The sequence below is a fragment of the Mycetomoellerius zeteki genome, unplaced genomic scaffold (genome assembly GCF_001594055.1).
Source record: "Mycetomoellerius zeteki isolate Tzet28-1 unplaced genomic scaffold, Tzet1.0 scaffold914, whole genome shotgun sequence".
Lineage (NCBI taxonomy): Eukaryota > Metazoa > Arthropoda > Insecta > Hymenoptera > Formicidae > Mycetomoellerius > Mycetomoellerius zeteki.
The window spans coordinates 392,650-408,755 of record NW_017257952.1 but is presented as its reverse complement, the minus strand read 5'-3'; the positions used below and the strand labels follow the sequence as shown (position 1 = coordinate 408,755).

General features: G+C 38.0%; 1 protein-coding gene across 1 annotated transcript in view; it reads right to left on the bottom strand.

Moving 5' to 3' along the window:
• Window positions 1-16,106, bottom strand: part of LOC108730429 (kinesin-like protein CG14535) — a 46,069-nt gene that overhangs the window by 1,451 nt on the left and 28,512 nt on the right. Inside the window, exons 4-9 of the mRNA XM_018460133.1 lie at window positions 6,118-6,330; window positions 4,243-5,883; window positions 2,831-3,079; window positions 1,755-2,210; window positions 1,182-1,457; window positions 73-339 (exon numbers count right to left, since the gene is read on the bottom strand). Coding sequence (XP_018315635.1) covers window positions 73-339; window positions 1,182-1,457; window positions 1,755-2,210; window positions 2,831-3,079; window positions 4,243-5,883; window positions 6,118-6,330 — 3,102 coding nt within the window. The remainder of the gene's footprint in view (window positions 1-72; window positions 340-1,181; window positions 1,458-1,754; window positions 2,211-2,830; window positions 3,080-4,242; window positions 5,884-6,117; window positions 6,331-16,106) is intronic.

Genomic DNA, 16,106 nt, shown 5'->3' with positions numbered 1-16,106 from the left:
AGTAAAATTTAAAATAACTATACGAAAATTTTCGTTCGAATTTTCTATATAATGGAGAAACTGAATACTTACGATTATAGTCCCAACGGGCATCTGGTACCATAAGTCGCCTTTTGGCATTGCGTAGTTCCAGCCTAAGAAGGCGCTGACGCAGGCGAAGGCTGTGTATCCTGGATGTCGTTCCACGAGGATTCGAGCGCACCCGCGCGCGCCTGTCCAGGATGTCTACGTCCTCGCCTGTATAAGCGAGAATCGCCGACGCCGCGGGCGGCCCCAGTTGAGCCCGGCAGTGGGCCCGCGACCGCCGAGGCCCGCACCCTGCCGCCCGCTGTTCCACCGCTGAAACACCCGCACAACGTCGAAGTTAGAACCCCCAGCGCGCCACCTGAGGAGAATCATCGTACGGCAGGATTGTTTTAGAGGGTTTGCGTTATTCTTTCTTAGGGAGACGAAGGCTCGCGACAATATTTCGTCCTTTGCGTACATTAATAAAATTCAGGTACACTTTAAAAAATATGGGTGTGAATTTAACACTGTGTGATGTTTAATTCTCACCATGTTGGTGTTGACATAAACATGATATAGATTTAACACCATGAGTTTTAAATCACGGCATTAAATTCACATCCAAACATGTTTATATCAACACCAACACGGTAAGAATTAAATAAACACCTCATGATGTTAAACCCACACCAATACTTTTTAAAGTGTAGAAAACAAAGGAGTTTACGTCAAGTTACAGCAAAATGATAATCGATAGAGCGACAAGGCTTTCATATAAAGCGCGTAATTAGAATAATCAATTGACCGTGCTTGTATATAAGTATAAGGAAGTGGATTTTTCTGAAATTGTCTATGTTTTATTTTACGTAGGCAATTTTTTCGTTTTAATTTCATTTTAGAAAAATTAATTTATTTTCGAATATGCACGTTTTACAAAAATAATTATTTAGGACGCTCAAACTAGTTGCCAGAATATCAAAACTATTTTTTCAGCATTGCTCCTTGCTTGAATGTTCTACATAATAATTTTGATAGTCCTATTATACTACTTAAATTATTTTCAGATATGTATCTAACTAAATTTTTAGATGCTTCAGCAAAATCATTTGTGTAGTTATGATGTTAATAGTATATTTTTTTTCAAAATGGACAGTCGAAAAGTATTTATTAATTACCTTGATGTTCCTGTAGCGCGCCAGTCTGTCGAGACGAGTCGCTGGCGATGCTGCTCGTTTCGCTATCTCTAACAATACTATCGTAACCGGAGCTCTCCGCACGGTGTCTGGACAGCGTGGCCGGTGACAGCTTAGCCGCTCGTGGCGTTGTGTCCGCACCGGAATCGGAGCCCTCCTTATTCAGTCCGAATGAGGAACCGAGACTAAGGATCTTGCGTTGCATTCGTCCGGAAGACGGCGCCGGCGACGGCATTGATAAATGCAAGGGCGAACCGCCTGAAATACAAAGTATATACAATAAATTGTACTGCAGTTTAATGTATTTAACATCACAGAAATACAAAGACGCGTTTATATTGATAGGGTAATGTTACACAGTAGTGTCTCGATGCTAAGAAAACGTGCAGCGATATTATATCTAGCTTTTTCATAGTATTATAATATCTTAAAAATCACATTTTTTAAGTTCTGTCACTTTCAAAGTAAAGGAGCAGTATATCCAATTAAACTGCAAATATCTATAAAAGATGTAAAAGCATTTAAAAAATATCATAAAGTATCTTGGATTGGTACCTTGAATCTTCACATCTTCTTCTATATCGGACTTCCCCGTGACTGTTCTTTCGGATCTCTCAGCAGCCGTAAATAGCTTTTTTGCCTCGATGTATTCCTCTTCGGGGTCCGAGCCGGACGCTCCGTTTCCAGGTATCCTTTCGATCTCCTCCTTTAGATTAGGATTCGACGCACCATCCGGATGCCTCAAACTGGAGATATTACAGTCGCCTAGCTTACCGCAGTACCTTCTAGGACTGGCGAGATGAGCAACGCTACTGGGGTACCAATAAGAGGCCGTGGCGGGCCTAGACATGCTCTGACGACAATTATCGCAGATCTTCTCCTGATCGGGCTTGCCTGCTATGTACGCGGGTTCGCTGTATATGCTGCCGTGATTGCTCGCGTTGTCGTTGAATAAGACATCCGAAAGGGATAAAGACTGACAGCGAGACGGCGGACGAAAGACGGTCGCTGCTGGAATTTGTCCTGCGTTAATGTTATACTGCATGTAGACCGCAAATAACTGGCTTTAGTGCCTTGATTAAAATTAATTACTCTTATAAAATCGATTTTTCGACCCTTATAGTCGGCAAATCGTGAGTTTAATCTGTTATTCGAATTATCGAAATTTTATCGTATTTCGAGTTTTCTAAATCTATTTTATCAATCATTAATAGAACTACAGCGAATAAAAGCACTATCAATTATCACATTTTGGTTGTGCTTCTTGAGTTTTCTATATATCTATTAGCTGGATACAGATTTGAAAATAATTTTATTGAACCATCAAAATAATTATGTAGAACATGCAAACTGCAATGGTTGCTGGAGTGTCAAAACTTTTTCAGCATTGCTCATCTATACTTGAGATTACTATACGTAATTATTTAGATGGACCAACAATTTTTTTCATATCTATACCTAAATAAATTTTTAGATACTTTAGCAAAATCGTTCTTTTTTCATGTAACGCGTGAATAGACAGGCAACGTCTCCAGGAGGATTTGACATTGTTAACGGAAAAAGGTATTTTTCTGTCTTTTTTTTTACTCCCGCGCGACCGGACTGATCGGACACTCAATCGCGAAACTTACATGGAGCGTCTCGCACGTTGACGGTGGAGGAGTTTTCCCTCTGGTAAGTCACGGAATTGGAAACGTTGGCGAGTGCGAGTTTACTTTGGTAGAGCTCGTGGAGGCGGGCCAACTGATCAAACTTGTGCCTGGTCTCTTGCTCGAGGAAGTCTTCGTGGTCGAAGTACGGTCTGGGTAGAACACCCGCGCCGACCGGCGGTGGATAATGCGGTCTGTATCTCTCCGTGTCCGACATCACCGACATAGAGTCTGGAAATAATTTTTCTGTCTTACACCTTCCGCTCGTGTAGGTTCATATTTTGCCGCGCAAGAAGTTGCCGGATAAGAACGATAAAGGAAAACGATACGAGGCAGCTGTCCACTTTGGTTCGAAGAACGGACACAGCGACGTGTAATTACATCGGGGTTTCTCTCTTCGAGGAAAGTGAATTATTGTTTCTTACCGCATGGCCTATTACGTACTTCTAATCGAAAAGTCAATTTCACGATGATGTGGAGAATAGTTTTCATAGAAGTTTGTTCAAGTGCTCGCCGCGGAAGCAATCGTAAGGGGACGAAAGTTAAAGTAGTTTTACGCGAAAGAAACATTTACAAAAGTTATTTTAGTGACTTTCAAAATTACCTATTACATAATTATAATCAAACTATTTAATCTTTAAAAATTAAAAATATGCAACAAATGTTTATTCTAAATTATAATCAATATTTAAATGCAACGTGTTTAAAATTGACTGTTTTAATTAAAGAAGAAGGATATTATATGTGTGAATATAACCTACTCAGCATTGTTAATTGAGAAGAAAAATTCTTTAAGATGACTTTTTAAAGACTTCGTTAAAATCTCTTAAAAAATGATATCAAATCATCGTTTTATAAGATGTTTTTTTTAAATAATTGTTTATAATATCTATTTATAAATGCGATTAGTAAGCAATTACGCGACATCACCGCTGAATGGGCGCAGCGGTATTCTGTTTCTTATAAGTAAAAATTATATAGCATAGAATAAAAGGCACAGCATTATGAGATCTTTTCTGTTCTAACGTGGAACGATTTTTGAAGCATGTCCTCAAAATAGGGTTCTATAATGAAGGTAAATGAAATGTATTTTGACAGTATAATTTCGTTTAATTTTGTGTAAAAATTAATTTAGAGATCTATATGATATTCTCATGGGTAGCTTCTATTAATATAAACCTTTTCCTTATATCTATAAGAAGTCAGATTAAAAAATTCTTTTAGATATCATGTAATGACATCTTTTTTCCACTAAAATTGACACATTAGATAACTTATCTGATATACATATTATTATTATTTTAAGATATTATCGGACATCTTATTCTCAAATATGAGCTCTTGAAGAGTTTTTTCTGATAACATAATGATTATTGGGAAATGTTTACTCTTACCTGTGAAAGTTGATACCACGGTGAGATTCTCTTGGCTAAGAATCCTTAAAGGATGTTCTTCCTGGTCGCTTTCGGGCAACGGATTCTCACCCATGCAGAGCGCAATGTCCTCCTCGGTCACTTGTAAACACGAGTCTTGCATAGGTACTGGTTCCAAGTCCTCTACCTCGACGATCTCTAAAATTTCGTCCTCAGATGATAACGAGTGTCTGGAGGGTAGAACAATGTCCTTGTGCGACAGATTTAGACTTTCCATGGATACCTCTCGGCTGACTCCGTTGCTAAGTGGTTCAATCAGTGGCAATGGAGGAGGTACGACAATTTCTTCATCGTCATCTTCGTCATCCGGTAGATCAAGTTTTCCTTTCTCGATGCTATCATCCATCACTGGACTTGCCGTCAGATCTAATCCTGAATCTGTGTTAGACTTGACATTAAGTAGATTCAGCTTGGCACTCAGTTTCTCAGTTATGTCCTCGATCTCGTTCGCTTTCAAGCTATCACTCTCCGCGGTGGATAACGATGTGTCGTCGTCATCCGCGCCGCCGCAGGTTTTGAATTGGGTCAGCTCCTTGAACTGACCGGATGATTGACCTGAAGACATCTTTGAGGACTCGAGTCGTGGCGTGGCGTGCTTTGCTCGCTGTATTTGAGACGATTGATTTTCTACCCATTTTCTGATCATGCTCTTCTTATGACTGTCCATGAAGCCATAGCCGGAGGAGTGCTGATGCGTGTGCAGTTGCAACGCCGGCGCGCCGGTCAGTTGCATTGGTCCATCGATCCATGTTTCTCGTTTGTGATGAGACTCCTTCAGCATATGTCTCGCCTCCGCGACTTTCGATTTCGAGATCCTCGGTCCGTCTATCCACTGTTCATCGGATCCACCACTAGGCGCTCCTACTGGTACCTTACCAGGTGAATCGTTGGCCTTTGATGCCGAACCATTTTTCGACGAGGAATTTTTCCTGGCCGGACTTGCCTTCGGCGTTATGCTGTGCGCTGGTGAGGTCTGCTTTGATGCGGTCTGCGTCAAAGTCTTCACCGTCTTCGAAGGCTTATGTGCTGGACTGCGCTCCTCAGGAATTTTGTTCGGTCTTTCGGCGGCGGAACCTCGAAGCACCCTGCCCATTGCGCAACGATTATCACCTGAATTCAAGCTGGGTATATAAACAGGTGGATGTTCGCCGTCAGTGGCGTCGTCAGCGCTCGGCCCAACGTAGATCACGGTGTCGGCCGACAAATCGCTTGAACTCGGATCGCATTCGCTGTTCTGCCGAGCTGCTTCTTCGCCGGAACTGCCGCCGCTTCCGGTTCCCTGCGTGTTACTGCCGACGAACTTGATCTTCCGGCGTCGCATCCGATGGATCCTCGATGCCAGTTGAACAGTGGTTAATGTCTCGGTGTAGTGCTGGGCGTTGGGTGACACGTGAGCTATCATAGCCGCATGACAAGTCAGAGAGCCGAGGCACTCTTTCAGCAATTGGGTCAGCTTGTGTTCCTTGTATGGTAAGTGTTTCTGACCGTTGAAAATCGCAAGCAGAATGTTGCCCAGACCGGAGAGAGGAATTCCGCCCGAGGATTTTCCGCGATCCGAGTTTCCAAGATCCATCAAGTGCAACCGGCTTCTGCCACCGGCAACTGCACAGTCGAGAAACAGCATTTATTTTGAATATCATCGTATAAAGCAAGAGGAACGTGAGAAAATAACGACGCGAATATCATGTATATTTGAACTCTGAAATAGCGAAGGGAAATGCATGTAATCAGCGTTTGAGATGCTGCAGAGTAGTACAGAGTAATCTCTTTTCCACGGTATACGTTTCCGCCTTCGGACGGAAAGTGGAATAGCGATTTCGAGATAGAATTATTTACCTCCACCCTTGCCGGCAACGCTGTACTGGTACACGTGTAACGTATAGAGCATATGTGCGTCGGCGTCCTCTCGTTGACGGCCGGCAACCGCTGCGTCGAGGTAGAATGCCGCGCGTTCCGCCGTTGGCGCGCGAAGCTCGCTATGCTGCTGCAATTGAAGGGTACCAAACAACGGATCGTCTCTGAGGTACACGGCCGGCGATTGTTCCGAGTCTGGGAATAAAAGGACCGCCGGTGTTACATAACGTTTATCTGGCGTTTTCGGGGGGTATCTCGCATAATATAATATATCGCGGAGAAGATACGGTGCAGGTTTCAAGGATACGGTACAAGGAATTCCTTTACGTAATAATACCGTGCATCTATCGCGTGGTAATTTTATTTTCGCATTGTTGTTGCGTATTGGAAATTGTTCAAGTCAATGCGATAAAATTTTCAATATTTTATTACGTTTTACTTATAACATTGTGATATAAATATGGTTCATTGTATAGAATATTCGTGAACTGATAGTTCAACAGCGAAGAGCGTGATTCTACATAAAAAAGAGTTAAAAACATAGAATAAATTTGTTTCATATAAAACTTATTTTTGAAAAAATATTAAATAATCGAAATTTTGAATATTCGCCGGGTACGTGCATTAACTAGGTCTCGATTTAATGGCTCTGACTGTAGGCTATTACTTCGGTTCATGTTTGTGTTTATTATTGTATAATTAAAAATATATAATAAAAACAGAATACTCGCGCATAAATGTTATCAATTTCATTGAAAATGTTACCCATTCTGTTGAATATACAATTCCGCTTTTCAAAAGTGAATTTTTATGAACATGTTCTCTGGTGTTTTAATTTATCAGTTAAATCGATACCCGATAAATATTTAAAGTCAATTTTTCGGAAACAAAGCCTGGAAATTAAATATGGAAAAATTTTATTTTACTTTTTCAACTTACTTTTTCATATAGAATCACCCCTTCCCGGTTGTACCACTAGTTCACGAATACTCTGTATATGCACCTACAGTGCATCCATCTCTATTTTGTCTTCTTATATTAGCGATAAGACATAAGAGTAGTTATCTATAATATTTTAATCATAAAAGAATGATAAAAGCCAAGTTTCTTACTACTTCAAACAGATGCATTTCATATCATGCGCGTACTGTCTCGAGTTCACGTAAACTTCCTAACACATTTTTCGTTTATTTGATTCCATTATTTTGCGGAAAAATAATATCCGCAAAGGATAGAACGACACTAGGACCGAGATGCAGGTGCGCACTACCCGGAGCTGTAAATCGGTCGAAGCAGGACTCGAGGTATCCATGGGATGGCTCGTCCTGAATTACGACGTCGATAAAACGTTGGAAGATACGTCGCAAGAGATACCTACGTTTCGCTATCGTTCTTTATCAGGCGTTCTGTATACACGTTGGAGACCGTGGATAGGCGGGCCTATGTAAAAATAATCAACGTAATGCGAAACATAACTGTAAATAGTGATCAACGTAAAAGGGCCATTACAAGGTGGGTGAGATACGGGTCTGTGGATCAGGTGATCGAATCAAACAAAGCAATCTTCGTATTGTTGCTTCGTCGTGCGAATAAAACAGTCTGCTCGTAAAACAGTGGACGGGGAAAGACAGTTAAGAGGATAGTTACACGAACAAAGGGTTCTAAGGAGATTCGAAGAAAGCACTGCTGTTAGTTATTTGAACATGAAGATTAATGTTGCAATCGCCATTGCAAAATAATAAAATTATATTGGAATATAAATAAGAAAATCATAAACGAGTGTCATGGATTGTTTCTTATATCCACGGAAAGAATGATTTTACTGAAATATCTAAAAATTTAACTAGAAATAGATCTGAAAATAATTTTGTTGATCAAAATAGTTATGTAAGACGCTCAAGATGGTTGTTAAAATGTCAAAACTTTTTGCAGCATTACACATTATGTTTGAATGTTCTAAATAATAATTTTGATACTGACAAAATTATTTTTATATCTATATCTAGCTAAATTTTAAAATACTTTAACAAAATCGTCCTTTTCGTATTTTTATATAGAAAATATGAAAATGTTTATCTTTCTTAGAGCCCTATATTTTACAGTCTATAATTTCACACTATAATTACAGTCTTTTCAGCATATTAACATCTTTGAAATATGATGCCTGTTTGAGCATCGATTATTAGAATTTAATTTAATTCGCGAGATTACTACAGTGGTTTAATTGCGTTTAGTCCGGAAATATTTCGGCACGCAGTTTGTTGGACTACAAGTGTGGTATATATGTCAAATACATATATGAATACCATATTTAGTGATTCAAGATTGAATTATTTAAGCATTTAAGATCTAGCTTCGACTGACATAGGGCGAATAGTTTATCGATTGTGTTTCTCGATTGTGTTTCTCACATATACGGTCTAAAAATAAGATTATTATTGTTTATCTTTCTTATTTGTAATTTGTCAATTGGATTTGTCAAGATATTTTAAATATATAGAAACATTTAATAATGATTGTGTATAAAACTAAAATAAATAGTAAATATTGGAATCGATATTTATGCACAGAAAATTCGTTGTACGGGAAAGATGTCTCAAACCATAAAATATGAAACAAAGGAAAGAAAGAGGCAGTCACAAATATGTCGCTCGTATCGTACGCTTTCACGTCGTTTTTCGCGTAGGAATATTTGAGACCGTATGTCCCACGTGCGAGGGTGGATTGAAAATGCAGACTAAGGATTTCTTCGCGCCGTTGCACCGGAATTCGTAGCGATCTATAAGAATGCTCGTAAAAAGTTGCGATAGCGAATTCATGCGGATTTTTGATCAGGAAACGCCCGCACTCTATAAGATGGGAAAGTCTCTTGGATGAAAGTGAACGAAAACGCTATTACATTTTTACCGCGCGGAATTATTTTCTGGCAGAACAATATGAAAATTCCATGTAATATTTAAATATGAAAATTTCAATATGAAAATTCCGTGCAATTTTAAATAATACAAAAATTTAAGTAACATCAAAATTCTCATATATAACTGCACGTTTCGTAGCTACAAAGTTTACCTGAAAGATATCTAAAAGGAAGGTAAATGTTAAGAGCATGATATTTGACAGTACGCTCCTTTCATGTTCGTGAGACGCAAGAGGTCCATAAAGGCGCCTGGACGGACGCGAAAATTTAATTCGAGTAATGCTTCTCGGGTGCCTACCAAGCTTTATATCCGGAACCGGTGCGCATTCGTCTGTTCGAAATTACCTCACCTCAGGGTCGGTCTGTACTATCTACGCGTGTATTTTTACGTGGTCGTCTCTTATGCACTCGGGTTGCTACGACTGACACACTGGACGTCGTTTATATGGCATTTATACGGCGTTTATACGATGTTTGGATAACCCCACCCACATTCGTAAATTGCCAATTAGCCTTTTACTGCCGAGGCGCGAGGTCTCCTACCACCAGCATAACATCGTAATGGACGCAAAGGAACGATGTTAAAGGATAAGAACGGTGCACGAAGACGTACACCGCAGTTTATTTCCGCCAGGCCGTCTGCGACTTTTTACATTTGATCCTGCCGGAAACCTTTTACCGTTCCTTTATACCGCGCTGAGGAAATGGCTACAAGCATCGCACCAAGTTCCGGTGAGCGAGTTCCACGCGAGCTTCCGACCGGTTCAAGTCATCGACCGATTGATTTCGACTATTTCCGATCATATTAGACGAAAGATACAGTTTGAGCTAGTTGCTTCGCCGAGCAGTTGAGCGTGCGATGAGGAAACAAGGAGCGCGCGCGAAAGCAGGAAGCGGGAGTATCCTCTAGACTTACCGGAACCTCCTTGATTTCCGTAATTTGCGAAGTCCCGAGGAACCAACTTAACCGTAGTAGATGCTCGATAATGAAATTCGACGAGGCGTATCCGACGAAAGCGTAAGCGAAGGGAAAGGAGAGAGGAGCGACATCGGAATATTCGCGTAGATCGACGATAGTGCGTGCCTTGTGTTGTAGAAATTTAGATAATTCCACGGATCCCGTATACCAAAAGCCCTTAATAATAGAGGTGCGAAAGTGAGTGATAGCGCTAGACTTCGCGGGACTTCGTAAGAATCCGGATTAAGGGAGGTATTAATATTTATGAGGCGCGTGAAGTAGCCCGAATAAGTTCGCGGTTTTACTGGCGGATATTAAGTCGTTGTGATAAAGAATGGAAGAAAGTTGATAATTGTTAAAGTAGTAAGCACTACTTTATTGCGTTTAATAGGTATGTAACAGAAGTTTAATAATAGGAATGAATTTTTTATCGATACGTATTCCTATTGTTAGTTCGACATGGGAAGATTTTCAAACTTTCGATTTATTATTTATACAATTACACATACGCTACAGTTATATTTTTATATAATAATATCAATTTTCTAGCTCAAAATTGCTAAGTAACATAATAAGAGATTAAAACTAAACCAATAATTAGGTTAAGAGATAAAACTAATTTATTAACAACACAAAATCGAAGAAAAGATTAAAACTAATTTTTCAGCAATAAAATATAATATATAAAAACGTTTCGACTTAACTTAGTTTTCCCCAGTCAATTAATAAATTGTAATAAAGAATAAATTAATAAATTGAAAAAATAAAATACGTAAAAACAGTAATAAATGTTGAAAAGAGTCAGAAATAAAATACAAAAATAATTTATGAAACCACATTATTGAACACAGGATTGGGTAGTGGTAAGTTAAAAAGTTAATTAATTTTAATATAACTTAGTTACATTTTAGACTCTTAACTATTTTTAACTTAATTTAGTTCCATTTTATCTAGTTTAAAAAAAGTTAACTTACCAATGGACTGATTGGACATATTGTACATATTCTTTACATCTTTATTGAAGAAAGATAAGGTGATAACGAAAGATTAACTTCTTCAATACAATATTATTATTCAATAATTTTAAATAAGTAATAATTATATAAAAATATATCAATGACAGATCTATAGAGAATGGCATTTTATTATTATACGATATTATCACAGCCTTGATCTCATATAAATTTCCTAATTCTTTGACCGAGGGTCGACATAAACGACTCCGAAACAAAGCTTAAACTTCGCAACTGAGGGGAGGGGGGGGACATGATACCCCGAAATTCACGACAGGCTACACATCGAGGTAATAATAAGGCCGACGGGCCGGTCTAGCCGACGTTATACGGATATATGCGGCGCGTATATACATCGCTCGTGTATAATAATTCACACAGACACGGAGCATAGAAGTACGGTACAGAAGCGGCACAGCAATATCCATAAAAGGGACCGGAGGATGTAATATTACCGGCATCTGTGCCCTGTGGTGCAGAAATACCGCGAAGAAGGAGGCGACGACGAGTCCGCGACGTCGACAGTTACAACATGAAGCTCGCAGCGGGGAAAACGAAGAACGAAATGTGACAAAGAAAAGTGATCTGCGAGGAGCACCTTCATCTTGGCACGGAGACGCGTAATGGATGCGGTTTCAGCTTAGAGCAATTGTTACGCCCGTTCGTGGCATCGCGGGGGGCTCGAGAAAGGAAGCGCTTCCACCCTCTTTCTGAATAAATCGTTTTTCGACGCGTTTCGAATACAGTTTTCCGAGCCCGAGACCCTTCGATCGTAACAGTCCTCGTCGTTGCTGGGGCATAAGGGCAGTAAAGGAAATCTGTTTCGCCTTTCCGGACGGCCGGCTGCGCCTTGGTACGCGACTTGTTTCTTGAGTTCCGCAATATTTCTATGAGAAGTTTCTCGCCCCGAGCATGACGTATCGTTATGAATCAGAGCCCTTCGGGACAGTTTCATTCGCTTGCATCATTATTAAAGACGGTCGATATTACGTCGGGATTCAGGAGTTATTGGACAATGTTAATCCTTTCACTATAAAGCGTTAGAGCCCGCACAAACAGCGAATTAGAAGTCGTTAAAATATAAATATGATAAAATAATCTCTTAGTAAAAATGCTACGCTAAATATACTATCATTGTTTTAAGTGCCTATTCGTTATCACTCTTTGAACTGGAAATAGAATTATGCATGTAGCCTTTTCTAGAACAAAGCAATTTTGTCCTTTACGGTTTAATAACGTCTTATATGTTTCAGACGGTTTAATATCCTGAAACACTTTCATTTCATGAACTCTCCAGGAAGACAGTAACATCACACACGGCCATTGACGCGAGTTCCCTAAGGTCTCTCTTCAACGATACGGAATATAGAATTTGTATTATACAATGCGGTTCTAGAGACATGAATATTTATAATAATTTTAATTTAATTACAGTTTATCATATTGCTCGCGAATAGTTTACGGTATATGTAACACCTGTCATATGGGAATATAAAATGCATGGATAACAGATCAGGTAGGAATATATAACGTTGTTTAGTACCTAATATTCGACAGATAACTTGAAGAGTATGTTAAAGTATCATACATCACTCAAAGTATTCTTATTTCTTCGTTCACTTCACTACGCAAGAATGCATTATAGAGACACGCCACGGCCGTCTTTTCCGAAAGTGTCAAGATTGATATATCGACTGTATGGAAACCTTCTCGTGCTTGCGCGGAATAAGGCAATACCTGATTCGCATGACATCGAGTATGTTCATGCATAGGTCAATATCGTGGGTCTTTTGGCGACGGAGAAGAGAAGGCGAAGAAAGAGCAGAAGAAAATTAACAAACCTTCTGATCACTTATTAAAGTAGGAGTTGATGTTCATTCGGAAGCGAAGGACTACATTTGCCGAAATAAATGTTACTAAATCCTTTCCGGATATGGTAGATGAATGGCGCGGATATGAGAGCGACGTGAAAGGAATGACGAAAGTTCAATGGTGCCATGATTTCGCTACGAGAGTAAAAGATATCGGAATTACCTAAGGCAAATTATCACTTGTCATCGAAATCAGATGACATGTAAGGGATTTCGAAGACACACTTTTCTCCGGAGAGACATGATTGATCCTTTTATGAAAACATATTTTTCATTTTCGTAAAACAATTTTTACTGTAATGCACATGGGGAAGTGCTCGTTTAGTCGCTTTTTTTTCTGCCGGCGGGAAGTCTCGCCGAGAAAACTTTTAATGTAAACTACACTTTTAATTTAATGCACCGCCGCGAATTTATTGCTTCTTTCTTTGAAAAATCAACAGCATAATTTCAAGCTTGCTCTATTTATTCGTCATATTCACAGTTGGATGTTTTGTTAAAGGTTTATTTATTTTCTACTTTCGTTTTTATTTCCGTTTCTATTTTTCTAAGGCTATCTGTGTTACTTGTGCGTATTGCACGTTTTAATTTGTTTAAACTATTGTAAAATTTTAATTTTTTTACAAACTGTAGATTTATATCATTATGAGCATGTTTAACAATTGCCAAAAACATAAGTATCTTTCTCCGTCGTGAGATAATTCACTGAAGGCGTTCTCATAACTTTTACGAGAGGGCTGCCGGATCTATTTCGTAGTGAGCAATTAAAGAAAGCCATCGTCTTATGTACCGGGTGGCTTCCTAGTGAATGGTACTGAGCAATGGACCGTGGCCGACTTCTCCGTGGGGAAGGAAAACTTACGACCATTTTGGGAATGACACGCCTTCCTGCTCTGCCACTCGGCACTTTAACGGCGCCCACCTTTTGTGACTCAAGTACATGGCAAACCGCCAATTGCGATTGCAATGATATTAACTTTATCATTTATAGAATTGTAACTTTGGGATGTAATTAAACTTTAATGATTAAAAAATTCAGTTTGAAAATAATAAAGCATGAGTTATTGCGAATCGAATTATCTACTATTTAATTATTAGATTTAATTATATAGACATGTAATATGAATAATGATACATGTATTCTTTTATCACTCCACCGATAATTTATAAATTATTGTATGCAATAAAAAGAAAAGATGTGAGGATAAATATTTTTAGCAATGGGATAATTTAAAAAAAATTAATTTCAATGTTTATCAAATAATTTAGTATAAGATTAATCGGGAGCAGAGAGAGAGAGAGAGAGAGAGAGAGAGAGAGAGAGAGAGAGAGAATGGATGTGTAATTAGTTATATTTATACCGATTTGTGACATATCGCCCTGCTGTGGTGCATCGTCATTGTTATTCATAGCTTTAGAAATCGTTTGATCGAAATCCAGGAAACAAGGGGACGTGTGGCAACGTTGATAGTTTATCGAGCTGTTATACTTTCTATGCTATCGAGTCGATGTGGTATCGCGGTTATTGGTATTGTGAGTATTTCTATCGACGATGGTTAGCAGTCAAATTGAGTATTAACAAACAATTCATGTAATCGTCTACGGAACGATAGTCGGCTTAGTGGTGAATAGTCTGAACCTCGGTTGATTTTTCAGACTAATTCTTTAGCATTGCCAAAAACATGATATTTTTTGCGATATAAAGAGTTTTTAATTCAAGATTGTTAAAATAAGAAAGTAAAGATTGTAATTTTTCACTATAAAAATATAATAATTAAATCTTTAAAATAAATGTAGAGAAAATTATTAAATTAGTCGAAGAATTTTTGATAATCTTTATATGCATGGAGAATCATCTTCAGTTTTCTTATCAAGGTTGCAGATAGTATTTATATTAGTATATAAGGAATATTTATATTTTAATATTTGTTTCTAAAATAATTTCTTTAAGCGACCTTTATTTATGTCTATCAAAAAACCTACTTTGCGTACTCTTTTTTTCGAAGTAGATTGGTTGCATGTTGAGTCGACAGTGATTTTTCATTTTACGTCACACACTGAAAAAAATGCATGTATTGAATTTTACATGGAAATTACATGTTTATGACTGGAAAATTATCTAAATATAATTGGAAATTTATAATTTCCAGTAAATTTCCAAGTATATTTATGTAATTTAAATGATTTTCCAGTCATATACATGTAAAATTACATGCATTTTTTTCAGCGCAGTAAAGAGAGTATTTGTGTATACGTTGTATGCCGTGTAATCAAAAAGACACGGAATGCAAAACGCGCGACAAGTTTCTCGTGTCTCGCGTCGCGTCTTCTATTCGACTTTTCTTCCCTTCAATTCATCCTTTCATTTTTTTGCGTTTTTTTTTGTTCGCTTTGCTCTTACACGTTAAAAACTGCACGTGGCGGATGGTTTGTTTCTTTCTTATTATTCTCAATTCTCTTCCTTATCTCTGCGAGACCGATACGTGAGAGAAATATATAAAACAATAACGAATGGTGAGAATTATCACAAGCCTTCTCTCGTTGTAAGCGAGAAAAGATGGAGAGAAATAGGCGGGAAATATTCCCGATTCTCTTGTTTGGCTAGCCGTACCATTCGGTTAATATGCATACGGCCGATTAAAATGAATACATTTCGAGGGAATCCTCTGTTCACTGTACGGGAATATAAAGTGAGATTCAAGGTTTATCTCTTTTTCAGTGCATAAATTGTTAGATATTAGCAGTCTTTTCATTAAGAGAAAGGATTTAAATAAAAAATAATGGAGTATTTTTAATAATTTATGCTAATTGTAAATCAAATTTGTTAGCCATCATAATATATTAGATCTTATATACTTAAATCTTATTATACTTATTTTCAACTTTTATAGAATAGTCTGAGGCAAATCTAATCATATGATGTATCGGACCAACATAGTCACCCTTTGTATAAAAAACGTTAAAGTTTAAGCAAAAAATGAACAAAAATACTTCTTGATTAAATTAATTGGTTCAATATCAAAGAAAATACTATAATTAGTGTAAAAGAATATGTTGACGGAGTATTAAAACAATATTCAAGTAAAAATATTAAAAATATTTATCTACTCGTATATAAAGAAAAATATTTATTTAGTTAATATTTTATTTCTAAATACTTTTAAACCTGTTTAAATTAGATTCATACTTTCTCCACACACACACACACACACACA